Source organism: Labeo rohita, chromosome 24 (assembly GCF_022985175.1).
Source record: "Labeo rohita strain BAU-BD-2019 chromosome 24, IGBB_LRoh.1.0, whole genome shotgun sequence".
NCBI classification, from domain to species: domain Eukaryota; kingdom Metazoa; phylum Chordata; class Actinopteri; order Cypriniformes; family Cyprinidae; genus Labeo; species Labeo rohita.
Window position 1 is genome coordinate 17878356 of NC_066892.1, and position 20374 is coordinate 17898729.

Sequence of the window (20374 nt, forward strand, 5' to 3'; positions counted from 1 at the left end):
CACTCAGTGAACATTCCACATCGAACATGCCACAAAACATACATAGTGGTACATATTTCGCATCTTGCAAAAACGTTCCTGCAGGTACGTTTTCGTCATGAGATTAGTCTGAACGAACATTATATGTTTTTCCAGTACTGTTAACTTTGAGAGAACCTTTCCAGGACGTCAGTCATAGTTTTGAGAACATTCCGTGTTAGCTGAGGATGCACAGTCTTTTATATCAACAACAAAATATACACATTCCCCCTCTGTTTCAAAAGTTTATATGCTTATTTATTTAGCTATCCAATGCAGAATAATATGGTTAGTGTTTTCCATATCAGAACAGACCTGCTACTTTTTTTGTTTTTTGCGACCAAACAAGTTGACAACCACTGCCTTACAGGGATAGTTCGCCCAAAAATTCTATCATCATTTACTTACCTTAAAGTTATTTTGAAGAACGTGGGTAGCCAAACAGGTAAGGGAAGCTATTGTATTTTTTCTCCATAGAAGTCAATGGCTAACGTCAACTGTTTGCTTACCTATCTTCTGTGTTTGGCAAAAGAAAGAAATTCAAACTGGTGTGTAACAACTTTAGGTTGAGTAAATTATAACAGAATTTTCATTTTTGGGTGAAATATCCCTTTAAGGAATTACAAAAAGCACCTCAAATTCATTCAGACATAATATAAAAGTTTTTGAAAACCTACAAAATCATTAAATGATAATACACTCACTTTTCTGAGACAGTACAGTATACCCATGAATACAGCACCTCATTACAATTAAAGGGATAGTACACCCAAAAAGGAAAATTCAGTTATTAACCCTTGTGCGTCCTTTTGGAAACTGTTGTCCATTTCAGTTTTGGGTTTTTTTGGATGATTTTTCCTGTGCTATGGCCAGGTGCATTCATTTTTGCACAGGTGTGTATTTTTATTGTAATTGTATTAATTCACCCCCATTTCCTTTAATAAACAAACACGTCCCCACTGAAACTGATTGAAACTGCTATTTTTAATCACAGTGCCATTTAACTGTAAAATTACGCAATTTTTGTTAACAGACTTTCATTATGTTGGCAAGGCTTCAAAATTAGATTTTTACCTTTTTTACCAGGTGGTGCCATTTTTTCAGATTTGGCCAATAAAGCAAATACTCGCTTTATTCCTGTTTTCTGCTTCTGCATATTATAGAGCCAATTGGATAAATAATGCAGCTATAATTGTATGGGTGTATTGGTATGGATGTCAGAGTGTGGTTTGTATGCGTGTCATAAAAAAATAAATTTTGAGTTTGTGCATGTGTTTTCTTGTAATATTTGAGAGGGAAAAACTGCAAATCACAAATCCAGTTTTGCTGGCATCTAATGCGGAAAATCTGGTACTGTGCCCAAACTAAATCTTACTGAAAGCTCTTTTTTTGAGTTATCAACCTCAAATTTGGAACACAACTTTAGATTTATGGCTTTGATTTTCTAGCAAGTTTAGAGTTTAACATGTTTCATAAAATATATATTTTATCTGAAATATTGTTCATAAAGCTTTTTTATAAACTTAAATCTCTATAACTTTTTTGGTTTGACTTTTTAAACTTTTTTTTACTTCAACAATAATATGCCACTGGTATTCTTTAAAATGAGACCAAACTTAAGTCTTGGGAAGCTTAAAGGAGAAGTCCACTTCCAGTACAAAAATTTACAGATAATGTACTCACCCCCTTGTCATCCAAGACGTTCATGTCTTTCTTTCTTCAGTCGTAAAGAAATTATGATTTTTGAGGAAAACATTTCTGCATTTTTCTCCATATAATGGACTGCTATGGTGCCCCGAGTTTGAACTTCCAAAATGCAGTTTAAAGTGGCTTCAAACGATCCCAAATGCGGTTGTAAACGATCTAGCGAAACGATTGGTTATTTTCATTTTAAAAATACAATATAAATACTTTTTAATCTCAAACACTCGTCTGACAGTTAGGGTATGTTGAAAAACTCCAATTCTCCCTCAACTTCAAAAATCATTTCAAAATAATCCTACATCGCTGCAGAAGTTCCCACCTAGTTTTTGCAAAGTGAACATGTAAAGAAGATCAAACTCCCTTAACAAAAAAGGCAAAGCAGTGATATAGGGCGATTTTGAAGTTGAGGGAGAACATGAGATGGGAGTTTTTCGACATACCCTAACTATCACGAACCAGAAAAAAACAGAGTTCAGGCAGAGTAAGACAAGACAAGCGTTTGACATTAAAAAGTATATAAGTTGTATTATTTTTGTGAAAACAACCGATCATTTAGCTAGATAAGACCCTTCTTCGGCTGGGATCTTTAACAACCGCAACTGGGATCGTTTGAAGCTGCATTTAAACTGCATTTTGGAAGTTCAAACTCAGGGCACCATATCAGTCCATAATATGGAGAAAAATGCTGAAATGTTTTCCTCAAAAAACATAATTTCTTTACTACTGAAGAAAGAAAGACATGAACATCTTGGATGACAAGGAGGTGAGTACATCATCTGTAAATTTTTGTTCTGGATGTGCACTTCTCCTTTCCCTTTTTTATTGACATGGACAATTTTTAATTTTTGCCCACTAAGGACCTATTACTTTTTTAAATTGATGCACAAGGGTTAATATTGTTCCAAACCAGTAAGAACTTAGTTCATCTTAGGAACACGACGTGGTACGCATGCTGACTGACACAGAAAAGAAGAAACTGTTGAATAAAGTCCAATGTCCTTACTACCTTTCTGGGCCTTGAACGTGTCAGAAGCATTGCCGTCTATGCAGGGTCAGAAAGCTCTTAGATTTAATCAAAAATATGTTAATTTGTGTTCCAAAGATGAACAAAGCTCCTACAGGTTTGGAACGACAAGAGGGTGAGTAATTAATGACAGAATTTTCATTTTTGAGTGAACCATCTCTTTAATACTAGAGACAAGTTATTCACGACAAGCTATTTACAAGTGTTTAACGATGTGGACGTTTCATATTATGTTTAGTTGGATGTTTTTAGATGTAATCTCCTGCCCTGCAGGATTATACCCACATTCTTAATTATCATCAAAATAATCTGCAAAAAAACCCTCTCAAAACCTTATCAGCAGTCCTTTCTTGCCCTAAAGCAAAAAAAATACATAAAAAATAAATAAAAGAAAATAAATCTAAAATGAGTGAGAACTTCCTCAACATGTAATGAAACTAAAAAGCCGTAACAGTCTCTAAAATGTTCTTTACGACAATAACGAAAGATTAAAACTCCTTAAGTGCTTTTTTCTCTGCAATACAGACACGATATTCCCTGAATGATCCTCTAATTACATGCTTTTTAGGCAATACAATGGCTAATCAGCTAGATGCATTGGAAAGGGTCTCCATCTATATAGCAAATACTTAGTTCAGTCAACATTCGTGTGAAAGAAAATACAGTATAGGCTGGTTAGCGCAGAAAAGGCCTCACAATGGCCACTATTACAGCCTAATCAACAGAACGAGTTGATGAGTGACCGCGATTTCAGCACACGCTCAAATAACGGCGAATACTCTGAATGCCTTGCCTCCCGCGGGGTTCTGCAGGCTGTGAGAGAACACACAAGATAAATAAGCAATGCCTCCCAACCCTTACACATAATTGTGTTCATAATGGTGAAAAGCTTATTTAGTGTAAGAAGATGTTTACGATATTTGATGGGATGGCTATGTTCATTTTGTCTTTACAAGCCATTGTTAATTTGCGTAATTGTCTACCATGCCTTCGTAGTGAGTTTACTCTACCACGCTTGGAGTGGAACCACTGGTACGGCTCTCCCCTAATCAGCTTTATTAATAAAGGCCTGTGATTTTAAAAGCTTAAGGAGCGACAGGCTGCCCCATACTCCGCCTTACACCGGCTCCACACGGGCCAGTTTAGGGATAAAACCTACCTTTCTGAGACAATGCCATTCTGGTGTGAAGAAATGTACAGATTCCTGTTGTCTGTGGGCATCACGTCAACATAACCACCTGATTCGTTGCTTAAAACGCCGGCGTGAATTGCAGATCTGCATATACTAGATTTCTGCAAAACAAATTTGAATTTAAAATTAAGTCTTTGGTGGGCCAGCAATCTTCTTGCTTTGAGTTCGATTTTGAGTAATAAAAAAAAGCTTACATCTGAATAAATTTTGGTGCCGATGACTCGCGAAAGGTGGGGGTTTTCTTGCAGGCAGTTTCGAGGACAGTAAATCCTTGTGGGAAGAAAATGTTGAAAGATTTAGTGTTTTTGGACAATGTAATAATAGTTTCAAATGCTGTTGGCAAGTTTTGTTTCAAAACAGGTGAGATAATTTCACCTGGAGGTTTGGTTCATTACAGATCGAGTTTTACCTTGGACAATGTCTTGTAGGCTTTTGGTAAGGGCACAGCGCAGAAACAGTAGTCTCACATGTGATAACTTTTACTGAAAGGAAAGATGATGAAACGAATAGTAAAGGTACTGTATGTAACAACTACAGGATGATACAAGAGCTCTCTGTTTTGCATCGGGGTTGTGATCACGGTTGTCAGGGCTTATATTGCGATAACAACCATATATTGTAGCTGCCTAGCAAATATATACAATAGCTTAGCAAGAGTGCATTAAACTGATCAGGAGTGACAGTACAGACATTTATAATGTTATAAGAATATTTTACTTTAAATAAATACTGTTTTTATTTACTTTTTATTCATCAAAAAATCCTAAAAAACATGTTTTCCACAAATATATACAGCAGGACAGCTGTTTTCAACATAACAATAAGTAGTTAAAAATTAATAATAAGAATAAGAAATGTTTGTTGAACATCAGATCAGCATAGTAAAATGATTTCTGAAGGATCGTGTGGTAGTGAATCACGTGATTGGAGTAATGATGTTAAAAATTCTCATTTGCCATGTATTTAATTAGAAGATATTATATTTTAAATTTTAATATTTCACAGTATTTATATGTTGTATTTATTTATTTATTTATTTATAATGAAATATATTCTTGATTAAATAAATGCAGCCTTGGTGAGTTAAGAGACTTCTATGGAAGCCCATTTCCACCACTGAATTAAAAAAAAGGTTATTGTGACTTTTTATCTCACAATTCTGACTTTTTAATCTCAGAACTGTAAGTTACTAAGTCAGTATTGTGCGATATAATGTCAGAATGCGTGATATAATGAATTGAGTGATAAAAACTTCCAATTACGACTTTTTTCTCAGAACTGCATGAACTAACAATAAACATAAACACAATTACAAGAAATAAAGTAAGAATTGCAATATAAAAACTCTTTTTCCTCAGAAATGCATGGTATAAACTCACAATTGTGAGTTATAAAGTCAGAACTGTGAGAAATAAAGCAAGAGTTGTGAGATAAAAACTCACAATTCTGACTTCTTTTTCAGAATTGCATGATATAAACAATTACGAGTAATAAAGTAAGAACTGCAATATAAAAACAGTTTTGACTTTTTTCTCAGAATTGCATAATTAAACTCACATTTGCGAGTTATAAAGTCAGAACTGCGAGATATAAAGTCAGAATTGCAAGATTTAAACTGAAATTCTGACTTTTGTGAGTGTGAGTTTATATATCGTAATTCAGATTTTTTTTCTCCAAGCTGTGAGATATAAACTCGCAATTGCGGCCTGATATGGATCTGATATGTTCTCAGAATTGCCAGTTTACATCTTGCAATTCTGACTTTACAACACGTAATTGCGAGTTATAAAAAAAAAAAAGAAAAAAAAAAAACATTTGAAAAAAAATCACAATTGCAGATACAAACTCGCAATTCTGAGAAAAAAAGTCAGAATTGTATGTTTATATGTCGCAATTATGATTTTACTTCTCAGAATTGCAATTGAAATGAAAAAAATGAAAAAACTGCAAATGAAAAAAGAGTCAGAATTGTGAGAAAATGACATTGTTTTCGTAGACTTTTTTCCAAAAAATCCTACCAACCCCAAACTATTGAATGGTAATGTACTTTATATGGATGGACATGAAATACTGATTTAAATGTAAATTATTTTAATACAGCAGAATAAAATGCACAATGATACAAGGAGTTGTGAAACTAGCTTAGCCATGATGTAGGGCATTTGTTGCCAAAGTAAAACATAGTTTAACCATTATATAAAATATTTGACTGTTAAATGACACAATTGACCAATCAAAATCAAGTATCACAGAGAACCATGTAATATATTCAAAACTGTCATTTACCTGTCACTTTGGATACTGTGAAGGCATTGGCACTCTGGTATTTCCTGTAACATTTTCATCAAGTTAGATGGAGTTGTCTCTACCGCGGATGAAAGTCAATCTCGAACAGATTGCTTACCCAAGGGACTGAAGCCCATTTTTGTATGATTTGATGAAGAAGTCCTTTCTGCCTTGTCTTGTGACATCCATCCAGCCTCCATCATTGTCAATGACACCGTAATGAATGCCTGCCCGGCAAATACTGGATTGCTGAAGGGCGAAGATATTGTCAGTATGAAAAGTTTAGACTGTACGTGACAGGAAAAACTGAAAAAAAATCTTTATGCCAGGCTTACCATGTCATAATACACTGTTCCAACCACTTTTGCCATACTGCCTAAACAACCAGCAGGACACTCGTACCTTTACAGATGGAAAAAAATAATAATTTGGAAAAAGTAATTGCAGTAACTGGTGTGAAAATTGTAATTATTATTATTGTAATGGAAATGGCCTATTTGACGTACATGGCACATTCTTTTTAATCATACCTATTGCATGTGGTGCCTTTACACTGGTCTCTTAGCTTTGTGTCACATGTCACAATCTGGGCTGCGCAACAAAGCAGAATAAAACACAGGTGGTTCATTTATGTTTAGATATGCTGCATAGTGCAGAAATGCACAGCTCTGTTCCTGCAGTTCTGTAAAAGCAAGCTGTGGAATTCCAGCAGGAGCTCATGGTGGCCAACAGCAGGAGATCTCAGCTTTCAGTCCAAACCCGCTTTCAGCAAAGGAAGCAATTTAAAACCCACAAGTATTCATCGTCCCCAAAGCAAACACACTCAGCAGGGAGATCACCATTATGAGAACAAAAAAACCTCCCTGCTGCACAAAAGTGACTTGCAACATTAAATATATGTTTGAAAAAAAAAACTCATCGACAAATCCATGCCTGGTGAACATCAAAACAATCAGAGTTAAACAGAAATATGTTTGCGTGCAAGCAATTTTTGTGTGCAGTCATAGAAAATTAATTTTTAGATTAAAAATGAGTTGTTTTTCCAAGTACATCTTTTATTTCATGACACTGGAAAGTATAAACAGCTTACACATCTGCTCTTTGCTCACAACTGCGTTTGGGCGTCTGGTTGGACTTGGGGCCTGTAAACGGGGCCCAGGGCTATGAGGGGCCTCTGGTTCTATAGAATTTCTTTCGTCTGTTTCCTCGCGTGGACTTTGTCTATTTGATCCGTCACCTGAAAGTGAAACAGAGAAATGAGCAGTCGTACATTTTGCCTGGATCAAGTTATTGCTAATTTATGTGATCAAACATACAGTGAAACAGTAATATTTTCTTCATATATTGCTACAATCAAAAACTGTTTTTTATTTTAATATACTGAATAAAAGCCTTAAAAAAACCACACTGACCCCAAACCTTTGAACAGTAGTGTATGAATAATGATAATGGATAATGTTTAAAGCTACTGCAATAAAAGCTCATAACAAACCTTTATAACAGAGGTTTTCTCTACACATTCCTCCATAGCTTGGTGGACAGGCGGAGCAAGGGGTGCCGTGCTTATATGGGGCATATCCCCACCAGTTACCTCTGCACAGGACGAAACACACACAAGGACAGACAAGATTGACAAGCCATCATAATATAAATGAGTGAGAATGGGTGCAGAATTGAATAATAGATGAAGAGTAATGAATAAGTAACTCACTTTGGTGAGTAGTTGCACACAAGATAAACAGCTTTCGCCCAGATCTGGCCCCACACATTCATGTTGTAGCACACATTGATCGCACAGCCAATTCGACTACTAGTTGCCCAAACAAGCTGGAATCAGGAAGTAGGAAAAACAGTCAGTTACAACTGCCTAAAATAAATCTATTCTTTAATTGTCTTGCATTATCTTTAACACTAGGAATATGTGCTATATTCAAATCATTTTGCATGGGTCTTGTCCATATAATGGACCCAAGTTGAAAAAGAACACACACAGTAGTCCATATGACTTCAATATCTATATGATTTGCTATATTTCCTGCTAAAAGGTAAACTAGGCTTTAAATGTTTGGTGGGTTGGGTTTGGTCTTTTCCTGTTCAGTACTATAAATATTTTGTGGCCATCTGGGGTCACTGCTCAGATAAACTTGTGAGGTCCCTCAAGGCTCTATCTTGAGACCTCTTTAAGTCCAAGATTTTTTGATTAAAATATCAAAAACCCACTAGAACACTAGTGTTATATATTTTGTTGACTTGTGTACTTACATTACCCTAAATGTTTCTAAGAACGTTAAATCCAGAGAAATAAGAATTTAACTACTTCTGGTTTTGTGTTGTAGAAAACATGGAAACACCATAGATGCTTGTATATGTTATAACACACAAAGTAGCATTATAACAGAATTTTCAACACATGCAAATGTATCTAGTACTGCACTGCACTGCTTTACCCCACATACATGTGACCGGAAAGAGCGAAAAGAGCTTGTTTGCTTTCGAGCTGTGTGTCGCACTCATCTCTCATTAGCAATCTTTCCAGCGGCCTTGTTTTGCTTCCACAGACGATATAAACTTACAATTGTGAGAAATAAAGTAGCAATTGCAATTCTATTTTTTTTCTTGCAGTTGCGAGTTTATATCTTGCAATTCTGACTTTTTTTTTCTCAGAATTGTGATATAAACTCCCAACTGCAAGTTTTAAAGTCCAGTTTTGAGGGGGAAAAAAGACTGATAGGTTCTCATAATTGCGAGTTTATATCTCACATTTCTGACTTAACTCACAATTGTGTTATAAAGACTTTATTTCTCAGTAATTCAAGTTTATTTTTCAGAATTGCGAGTGTCTCAGAATTGCGAGTTTATGTCTCGCTCTTGCAATTTTGACTTTATAACACAATTGCGAGTTTGTCTCAGAACTGTGAGTTTTTGTCTCAGAATCGCAAGTTTATGTCGCAGAATCACGAGTTTATGTCGCAGAATTGCGAGTTTGTCTCAGAATCGCAAGTTTATGTCACAGAATCACGAGTTTATGTCGCAGAATTGCGAGTTTGTCTCAGAATCGCAAGTTCATGTCTCAGAATCACGAGTTTATGCCTCTGAATCACGAGTTTATGTCTCAGAATCATGAGTTTATGTTGCAGAATCACGAGTTTATGTCACAGAATCACGAGTTTATGTCGCAGAATCGCAAGTTTATGTCTCAGAATCACGAGTTTATGTCTCAGAATCACAAGTTTATGTCTCAGAATCACAAGTTTATGTCTCAGAATCACAAGTTTATGTCTCAGAATCGCGAGTTTATGTCTCAGAATTCCAAGTTTATGTCTCAGAATCGCGAGTTTGTGTTTAAGATTTGCGAGTTTATGTCTCAGAGTTGTGTTTTTGTCTCAGAATTGCGAGTTTGTCTCAATCTCGTGAGTTTGTCTCAGAATTGCAAGTTTGTCTCAGAACTGCGAGTTTGTGCTTCAGATTTGCAAGTTTATGTCTCATAATTGTGAGTTCTTGTCTCAGAATTGCGAGTTTGACTCAGAATTACGAGTTTGTCTCAGAATTGTGAGTTTGTCTCAGACTTGCGAGTTTGTCTCAGAATTGCGAGTTTATGTCTTAGAATCACAAGTTTATGTCTCAGACTACTGAGTTTGTCTCAGAATCACAAGTTTATGTCTCAGAATCAAGAGTTTATGGAATAAATATATATTGCGCTATATTCAAATCTTTTTGCATGAGTCTTGTCCATATAATGCACCCAAGTTCAAAAAGAACACACACAGTAATCCATATGATTCCAATATCCATACGATTTGCTATATTTCCTGCTAAAAGGTGAATTTTTACAGTAAATTAGGCTTTAAATGTTTGGTGGCTTGGTCTTTACCTGTTCAGTACTAAAAATGTTTGGTGGCCATTTGGGGTCACTGCTCAGATACTGTGCTCAGAACTTGTGACGATCCTCAAGACTCTATCTTGAGACCTCTTTAAGTCCAAGATTTAAATAAAATATCCAAAACTCACTAGAACAGTGTTATATATTTTGTTAACTTGTGTACTTACATTACCCCAAATGTTTCCAAGAATGTTTAAACCCAGAGAAATACGAATTTAACTACTTTTGGTTTTATGTTGTAGAAAACATGAAAACACCAAAGACGCTTTTATATGTTATGCGTTCTATTAAACAGGTAGACAAACACACAGAGTAGCATTATAACAGAATTTAGAATCACGAGTTTATGTCTCAATTAAGGCATCATCAAACTATACCTTTGTTTTTTTTGTTTGTTTTGAATATGCACCCTCTAGCTTTGAAAATTACATACTATACTTCATGATTTACAATCATTACAACCGCGTTCTAACATCTAAGAATCATTTTCAAAAAGCACAAATATTGGCACTCATGTTCACTGCTAGCAGACTGAAGCGCTTTAATGCTCTCTTGCCTGGTGTTCTCCAAAAGCCCCCAAACTATTTAAAAAGGCTGCAGCTGAAGTGCTGACAACCAGAACGAGAACACATATTACATTGGTATTAAAATTCCTTCACTGACTTCCCATCAACTTCAGAATTGTTTTCAGAGCTGTCAAATCCATAAATGGGTTTGCAGCTAAATACACATGTGATGTGCTTAGGAGGCATGTTATTACTATATATCTACCTGAGTGTAGTGGGTACAGACTGGACCACTGCATGTAAAAGGGCAGTGAGGGTTACATTCCTGGGGGTATGGGAACGAGTAGTCTTTGACCTCATCATACCAGGCTTGTACATGAGACGTAGGTGGACGATATCTAAGGTGAACATTAAAAAAAACATCATTAGTAATAGCTTAAATGTAATGCATTGTCTAATGTAACATAAGTTAGCTAACATGTACACTACTGTTCAAAATTTTGGGGTTTATTTATGTTTCTAAAGTCTTTAAAAGAAGTCTCTTATGCTCAGGCTGCATTTAAACAAATACAAACTTACTTAGATATCTAGATATCTAGTTAAACTGCTAAAAAGTGCCTTAAACCATTGGTATGAAGTCTCTCAAGTGGCAGTATCTTTTAAAGATCTGTTGACACTAACTTCAAACGTTCTTCAAAACTGCTCACTGTATCAGTATGGTACTTTGTAAACATGACTTCATTTCCAGGTGGACTGATAAAAAAAAATACTGTCTGCCCTTACTGACCGAAGTTGTGTAAAGCCAGCCAACCGGATTACAGTTTGCCAGATCTAAAAAGCAATTTCCAGTTTTATATGCAATATGCATCAAGCGGTTAGTGAACAGCGTGTGGGTGGTCTTTGGGTGTGCCATCTGACACTGAGACTGATGTAAATATAGGATTTTGCTAGTTTAATTTAAATACATGTTAGTCATTCTAGCATTCTGGGGTCAGAAGTTTTTTTTTAAAGAACAAAATATTTTTACTGAATATGTTAACTGGATCAGAAGTAAAAGTAAATACATACATCATTAAAAAAGTAGAATCAAGAAAAAAAACATCAGAGTTTACATAAAAATATTAAACAGCACAACTGTTTTTAACTCTGATAATAACACAAAATGTTTTCTGAGCACCAACATATTAGAATGATTTCTGAAGGATCATGTAACATTGAAGACTGGAGTTATGGCTGCTGAAAATTCATCTGTCAACACAGAAAAAAAGTACATTTTAATATTATTTTTTGCTTTATTTTTATCAAATAAATTCAGCTTTGGTGAGCACAAGAGACCTATTTAAAATGATAATAATATTAATCTTAAATTAATGTTTTGTGGCCATTTGGGGCCGCTGCTCATATAAATCTGTGAGGTCCCTTATGGCTCTATCTTGAGACCTCTTTAGTTTTAAAGGCACAATATGTAAGATTTTTTGCTAAAATTAATAACCCCAAACTTTTGAACAGTAGTGTATTAATAAAGCTAAAATCCAGGTGTATAGAACTTCAACTCAATGAGTTCACTAATAAGCTCACATTGCTATAAAACACCAAAGCTCATTCAGACCTTCCCCAGTGCACTCCCAGGTTCTGACCAATCTGAGGCAGCAGACCAGCCGGGCCATGTTCCCACAGGCAGGTCTCGGCCCATTCCTGAGCGCTCCGCTCCAGTTCAGTGTCCCACACCTAAAAGAAACACAGAGACATGGCTGAGATTCAGATGGAAATGGGTGGCAAGTAGAGCGCTGCAGAAACAAAGCTGTTTAATCCCTAATCTTTTGTATGTGTGGTTATGATTATGACCTGTTTATAATGTGGTTAACAAAAAGAATTTAGTCCTGTGAAAGTCAATGGCTGTTGTAAGTCAGTTTAGATAGTTTAACCAAAAAATGAACCCGTAAGACCTTTTGATGAAATCCGAGAGCTTTCTGACCCTGCATAAACAGCAATGCAACCGACACGTTCAAGGCCCAGAAAGGTAGTAAGGACATCGATAAAATCAACCTGGTCTCATGACGAAAATGTACCTGTGGGAACTTTTCGAGTGATGTGAAATACGTTCCAATAAGTACATACCACTGCAGTTTCCAACAGAAATGCCCACTGAGTGGCACTAAAAGAGTGTTCGTTTTTTTTCCCTGAAATACATGAATGTACATATGGTAAGTTTTATGTGGCATTGGTTTTGTACGTGTCACCAAACAACGTTTTAAAACAACGTACCATTTGCACCATACCTTAACTTACCCGAGAGTATGAACAAAAGCGAATGTGATGTAAAAACACAATCGCAAGGATGCCATTTTGGCTTGTTTTTCGATTTCTCAGATTTCAGCTCTTTCATCATAATCATGTTTTTCACAGAATTTGTACCAAATGATTCCACATTATAAGTCTAATTCCATACCAGCGCAGATACCGTGCAAACCTGTTACTTCCAGAAAGCAAAACATATGAAGCTGTAATCATAACTGTATATGGAAACTATTACAAGTTAATGTGATTTAACAACGCAATCACAGAGATGCTGTATTAGCTTGATTTTCGATCTCTCATCTTTCAGCTCTTTCATCGTAAATCATGTTTTTCACAGGATTTGTACCCAAGGATTCCACATCCTAAGTCCAATTCCGTACCAGCTGAGCTACCGAGCAAGCTTGTTACATCCAGAAAGCAAAACATATGGAGACTAGTTGGAAACTAGTGGACATTTCTGTTGGAAACTGCAGTTATGTACTTAATGGAACGTATTTCGCATCTCACGAAAACGTTCCCACAGGTCTGTTTCTGTCATGATATCAGGTAGGATGAAATCATCCATGTGACATCGGAAGAGAAGAAACTGTTGAATAAAGTTGTTATTTTGCACACAAAAATATTCTCGTAGCTTCATAAAACAGAGATGGACTATTTTAACATTATCCGTACTACTTTTCTAGGCCTTGAATGCGTCAGTTGCGTTGCTGTCTATGCAGGGTTAGAAGGCTGTAGAATTTCATAAAAAATATCTTGATTTGTGTTCCGAAGATGAACAAAGGTCTTATAGGTTTGGACCGACATGAGGATGAGTACTTAATGACAGAATTTTCATTTTTGGGTGAACTCTTTAAGTTCATTTAGCCTACAAAGTGCGCTTACAGGCTGGAGAAAGAACTAGGTTTCTTTCTGGTCGACCTCTTGGTTTATTTTTCTTGTGCCCTGATTCATTAACACACAATAATGATCTCCATATGTCTTTCTGTAGTTCCTGCTCTGTGTTGCTAGTTTGGTTGCAAGCTACATCATTTAAGGCCACTCACAAATGTGTTTTCCTGTCCATCTGCCCCATATTTTGCTGTTTAATACAACATCTCATTATTCTGGAAAAGTAAAACAGCACTTTCACCTTGAATGGAAAGCATACAAAACTCAAGGTTGGAGAGAAACTGGAGCCAGAATTGTGGCGGGGGTGACGGGGGAGTTATCTGCCCTGTCACTGCCCATACATGTTACACTTTTTCCCGAGGAAGTCCCAAAGCACAGTCCAGCGGTAAACCTGGCCCAATAAGGTCCCTAAAATAGCTGAAACAATTGCCTGAGACATTAATCCTTGAAGTGAGCACCTGCCAACTGGATGTCTGCTTGGATTACTAAGTCACCCATCAAAGCAGGACTTTATACTATAGAGATACAGGACTATTCTACATTTAATACAAGTTAAGCTTAATAACAGCATTTTAATTCATCCCTCATTTTCATGTGAATAAACCCAGTTTTTGAAGGATTTAACAGCAGAAATATCAGAAATAATCGACTGGCACATGAATACCGATGGCTTCAGGTGTACTAAATCATGAAAATCACACACTTTTAAACCACAATTGAAACTCAGTGAGTACTGATTGTGCAGATTTGCACATTTTCACCAGTGACTGGTCTACCCTGCAAAATCTGTAAATGAAAAAGGGTAAACTGACTCTGTTTGTACAGCGTTCTCAGTAGGGGAGGCCCCCAAGAATCCGACCGCACTTAGACAGGACCGGTAAAGGAAAACACGTCCCCGTCAGTGCAGACACTCACACTCTTTCACACACTATTGTTTACTTCATTTGACACCTCATCAGCTGCACGTTTTTTGTCATCTGGTCACTTTCCAAGAAAGTGAAAAATTTCCAATGTCCCTGAGGAGCTTGAGAGGGAAAGTATTACATGAGAAATGTAAAGTCAATGCAGCTGCTGTACAGCGTATTTGCCTGTTGATTGCTCGATTTCCCCACTGTAGTCTGGAATTCTGAATCCGGTATTATAAGAGGCTGGAGCAGAACATCATCACATTCCATGTCTCCACATCCATCACACCATTCCTATTACTCTCACTCTGCTGAGCTGCCCAAACTCCACTCCAGACACCCAGTTAACAAACCCTGCAAGGCATCTCTCAAACCACTGCCCATCTTTCTAAAAAGCTGAAATATAAATGGGTCTTAGTGTTCGGGAGAGCCATGCACCACTTACTTTTTCTGAACTAAGAGTGTAAACTGTATTAGTCTCATGGTACTGGTTTGTTTAGTGTGCCCCATTTTTATCTCCTCGCTAGACCATTTAAAATCAGCATTCAACTAAGCAATGTATTCTTCTAAAGCTACTAAATCAAGCTCCTTATTCAGTCATAAGAATTTAGTTTATTTTGTTTCAATTCATAGACATCATAGACAGCAGTAGATTAAAGGGATAGCTCACCCAAAAATGAAAATTACCCCATGATTTACTCACCCTCAAGCCATCCTAGGTGTATATGACTTTCTCCTTTCAGATGAAAACAATCTGAATTGGTTTTGTGACCCTGGACCACAAAACCAGTCTTAAGTAGCACAGATATATATATGTAGCAATAGGCAACATTTTTTTATGCCAAAAATCATTAGGATATTAAGTAAAGATGTTCCATGAACATATTTTGTAAATTTAATACCATAAATATATCAAAACCTAATTTCTGCCTTGCTAATAGCTTAATTTGGACAACTTTAAAGGTGATTTCCTCAGTATTTAGATTTTTTTGCACCCTCAGATTGCATATTTTCAAATAGTCATATCTCATCCAAATATTGTCCTATCCTAACAAACCATATGGAATGGAAAGCCTATTTATTCAGCTGTCAGATGATGTAAATCGACCCTTATGACTGGTTTTGTGGTCCAGGGTCACATATTAAAAAACGTCCTGGTCTTCCAAGCTTTCTAATGGCAGTGAATGGGTGTTGAGATTTTGAAGTCCAATAAAGTTCATCCATCCATCATAACAAGTGCTCCACATGGTTCCAGGGGGTTAATAAAGGCCTGGTGAAGTGTAGCGATGTGTTTGTTTAAGAAAAACATCCATATTTAAAACTTCATAAACCGTAATCTTTAGCTTCCGCTAACTGTTGTACACGCATTCATGGGAGAGTGGCGTTTCAGCGGATGACATAGGAGGTAGACGAATGCAGTGATGAACAAAGAAGCGCAGTGGAGAAAGCAAAACCAAATACTAGTCATGAATTAGAAGCAAAGAAAAATGTCAGAGGATTTTGATATAAACCAAGAGGAGATTATTTTTCTTTGTTCTCGCGAGACTAGTATATTCTTACCGCTAATGCCTACGCCTACATACTACATCATCTGGTTTACAAAGTTCTAAATATTGATGTGCATCGCTTTGCTACAAAAGGCCCCCAGAGCCATGTGGAGCACTTTTTATGATAGATGGATGCACTTTATTGGACTTCAAAATCTCAACACCCATTCACTGCCACTATAAAGCTTGGAAGAGCCAGGAGGCCTGAAAGAAAAAAGTCATATACACCTAGGATGGCTTGAGGGTGAGTAAATCATGGGGTAATTTTCATTTTTGGGTGAACTATCGCTTTTAAGCGATTGTTTCTCCAAATATGAAAATTCCGTTTTGCTGTTCCAGAACTGTTTGACTTTCTTTTAAAGACAGATTTTGAAGAATGTGCCAACAACATGAGGGTGTAAATTAAGACAAAATGTTCAGTTTTGAGTGAAGTATTCCTTTAATACCTCTTGGGAGCTGAGGGCTTTGTAATGTTTGGTGGTAAGCCAGCCCGACTAAGCATGAGGAAACACAGCTTCTGAAACAATATTTAACTGTATTTGTTTTACAGCACTTCAGATGCTGACATTCTGCTAGTTTTATATCCATGAGTCAACTTTACGCTGAAGGGGTTCTTTGTCCATTTCACATACTGTCTAGTAGAATAATGGGAATAATAATTTCTTCTATTTCAGCAATGATCCTTCAGACAGAACAATGTATGTGCTTTACATGCAGACTACATTATGGTTAGCCGTGAACGTCTGAAAGTGTGTGGTCCTCTGTTCAACAGCTCATTGAAAAATAACACTGCTTCAGCAAAGATATCAGGATGTGATCATACCACAAGCATCAAACTTTAGGCAAGCAAAAAGTTCAGTGAGCAACATTCAAATATGCATATTATTCTGTTACCTTATTTCGATCCTGCAGTGACACCAATTATCTGTAATACTCTTGTCCCTTTTTATTCTTTTTTTTTTTTTACTCATAAACCTCTGGAAACCCACCATTTACTTTGCAAACAAAGACCAGGTAATTAACAACTACACACTTGAGTTAGCATTTTTTTTTCAAGGCTTTTTTCACAAAAGATCAGACAGAACCATTTATACTGTTCTCCAGTCAACACATTTTACAGGTTATCCTTCTTAACCCTGTAAAGCTTACTGTATCAAATTTGACACATAAATTTCTAAAGTCTTTAAATGATCAACATCATCAAAACTGTTGAGAAATCTGTTGTACATAATCTTCTGAATACATTCTGCCCTCTGATTAATAGTTTATCCTTAAATGAGTATCAAATATGATACAAACTGATTGCAAAGTTGTATTGTGTACACATATCACTGAACCACAGAACAAGTTGAGTGGATAATTCTTCCTAATGTGTGTAATTCAACATATTCTGTCATTTGTAGTAGTGTAGAGGTGTTTTACCATGTATTCCATATTTGAAGCCTGTGGGTAGACCTTCCCCCTGAGTTTGTTGTGGAGGTCCAGAATTGCTTGCATGTCACTGGCAGTGATGGCCCTCTTGCTTCGCTGTCTCTCCACCATCCAGTCTCCATCATCATCCAGGTACTTCTCCAAGAGAATGCCAAGATCTGTGGCATTAAACAGCACCATGGCAAACACACTGTGGGTCACCAGAAGGAGAAAGAGACCCCTCAGTAATGCAGAGGTTAAGTGACCCATGGTGGATGAGTTTTGATGATGACGTCTGAGGGTCTTCAGGTAACTGAAGGAAAGGGGAAAAGCTTTTTAGGCAATGAAGCTGATAAATAAAACAGGTAGAACAAAAAGAGAAGGCGATGGGGGAAGGGTTGCCTTGAAAGAAAAAGATGGAAAATTCAGAAAATTCATCAAAGCTTTTGTTAACGTTTTGAACATTACTATGACGATACCACTAGAAACATAATTTTGCAGATAAAGAGAGGGTACAAATAGGTACAAATTGCACACAGTAAAGTTTTTACATAGAGTGTTTTCACAACATGCCATCAATCGGCCAAATTGGTGGCAAAGAAATTAAACAATGCCACTGAGCTGAAGAGAACTCGCAAATTTGGCTAATTATTGCTGCTGAAAATGGTCAATTATTGTCATGTTTTGGGCTGTGCTTATCGGTCGGACCGGGAAAACATCTGGAGTACTACAGACTGCCAAAAGTTATACCAATCAAGCAGAAGAGTGCAAAAAACTCTCTGAGGAACAAAAGGCGTTTGTGTTTGGCCAAACTCAACCAGGATTTCCAAGGCAAGAATTCTGACAACATTCATGTTTGTTCTTATCATTTCCGTCCAGGTAGATGAAATATTAGGCTAATATTAACCCTGCAATCCATGCTGTTGTTTACATCAGAGTATCTCCAATATGGCCTCGCATCCGGGTACCTGACCAAACCGTGACGTAAGTGTAAACCTTACAAAGTGCCAAAAAGATTGAAGATTATATTAGGGTATTTTAAACATGTCTCCGATTTTTTAAAGAGTCTTATTCAAGAAACATAATCAAAATCAATACAAGCAAATTTAACATTGGAGATGAATTAAGATATTTTTGTTTCGACTCACAAAGCAAAGGATTCGGTTCTTTATTTACAGCATTGCATAATTACATTGTCAAGTGATTTACTACATTTCTTTTAATTACTTTTTGTTATTGTGTATTATAAAAAATATATATTTATGTATGAATTGTATTGTGTAGCTTAATTTTTATGAGTCCTATTAAGTATCCATGTTCAGTTTGTTGCAGCTTAATTTAAAAGCTAATACATATGCTTTTACATGCTTTTAAATGCATAACATTTAACCCAAACCTACATATAAGTTCACTTTAAACAATAGAAAAAATACACCTAATCTCAAAATGGATTTAGGATGTTTTTAAAAATACCATGTAGCCTACCAAAACGTATTCAATTTCGTAGCCTGATAAAACTGCAGTAAATCAATGAATACACATATTTCCACTTTTATTTAAAATTCGTATGTTCTGGTTTTAAAGTACTTCTAAGCCCATCAGTCGAAACAAATCACTACAAAGCCGTTCTCAGTTTATTAAGAATTATACAAGTCCGAAAGACACGAATCTCGGTTCATTGAGTCATTTGAGTTGATTCGAGGATCGAATGAGTCGTGTGAGCAAACTGTTCAAAACGATTCATTTTTCGATTCACTTAAAAGATCCGATTCATTTAAAAGATCCAATTCAAACGAACGAAATACAACTAACGCAGCTATTGACAAGCTTAAAAACAATTTTAGTTTTTTTATTTAAATAATACTGTACGTTAGTTTAACGTATGCCGTCTAAATACAATTAAAATATAGCGCAGAATTATCCAAGCTGTACATAACACACAAAACACTGTGCTAAATAACAAACAGTCAATTCATTTGCTGCTGCATAAAGACATAAAGATATGAGACAGATCAGGTACAACAATACTATTAGACCTTGAACCAGTTTTTTGTCAGGTGTCAGCCGAATCAACACATGCAGAACAACTGATGTGACTTCACTAGTCTATTTTTAATAAGTTATACTTATGAATGCTGATTACCTGAGATGTAATATCCAGCGAATGAGCGCTCACTCAGCTTTTCTGCAGACTTGCTGAAAGTTTCAGTACTGAGAAATGTAATTGTTGTGACAGTAATGTTTTTGCGAATACTCATCCATAGATCCCAAAGCATCTGTAATCACGCTCATAAATGCAGTTTAACGATCATTAGTGTGCCGGGGAGACTCGGTTCCCCCTATATGGGACAGACTGCAGCATCTCTTTAAATCCACGCTCAATTTCTTTCACAGTGTCGAATTTCTTTGCAAACCACACCTCCCGTGTTTCAGTGAACCCACCCGTTTAACCTGGATCCTAAGAAATATTAAGAAACTGGATTTTGTGTTTAAATGTGTGCGTTGTGTGGTACAAGCTAATAACAGTACATCGTTATTGTTATGCAACGCATTGTGATCCACTTAGGTACGCATGAACTCAAAACATGGAGTAAAGAGAGCTTGAAAACTTCCTTAGAATCTGACCATGTTGATATAAGAGCATTTGTATTAGATCTCTTCCAAACCCCAAACATGACTTGTTGGCTTGAGACCTAGAGGTTGTTCGAGTTCAGAC

The 20374-nt window shown here is 36.4% G+C and overlaps 1 protein-coding gene across 1 annotated transcript; it reads right to left on the reverse strand.

The window, feature by feature from the left end:
• Positions 1-2594: 2594 nt before the first annotated feature.
• On the reverse strand, positions 2595-17928 carry crispld1a (cysteine-rich secretory protein LCCL domain containing 1a). Its single transcript, XM_051098581.1, has 14 exons — positions 17671-17928; positions 12220-12338; positions 10876-11008; positions 7936-8051; positions 7717-7817; positions 7315-7461; positions 6755-6815; positions 6560-6626; positions 6343-6473; positions 6225-6268; positions 4348-4420; positions 4133-4208; positions 3906-4039; positions 2595-3559 (listed from the first exon to the last, which is right to left on the reverse strand). The coding sequence occupies exons 1-14, from the start codon at positions 17926-17928 to the stop codon at positions 3508-3510; spliced, it is 1512 nt and encodes a 503-aa protein (XP_050954538.1). The 3' UTR covers positions 2595-3507.
• Positions 17929-20374: the final 2446 nt, after the last annotated feature.

Coding starts and splice junctions, on each gene's coding strand:
- crispld1a (XM_051098581.1), bottom strand. CDS start 17,928: ATGGGTCACTTAACCTCTGCATTACTGAGGGGTCTCTTTCTCCTTCTG. Junction 12,339..17,670: donor CTTCAAATATGGAATACATG/GTAAAACACCTC, acceptor TGTTTCTTTTAG/GTGTGGGACACTGAACTGGA. Junction 7,462..7,716: donor AGAAAACCTCTGTTATAAAG/GTTTGTTATGAG, acceptor TTTCACTTTCAG/GTGACGGATCAAATAGACAA.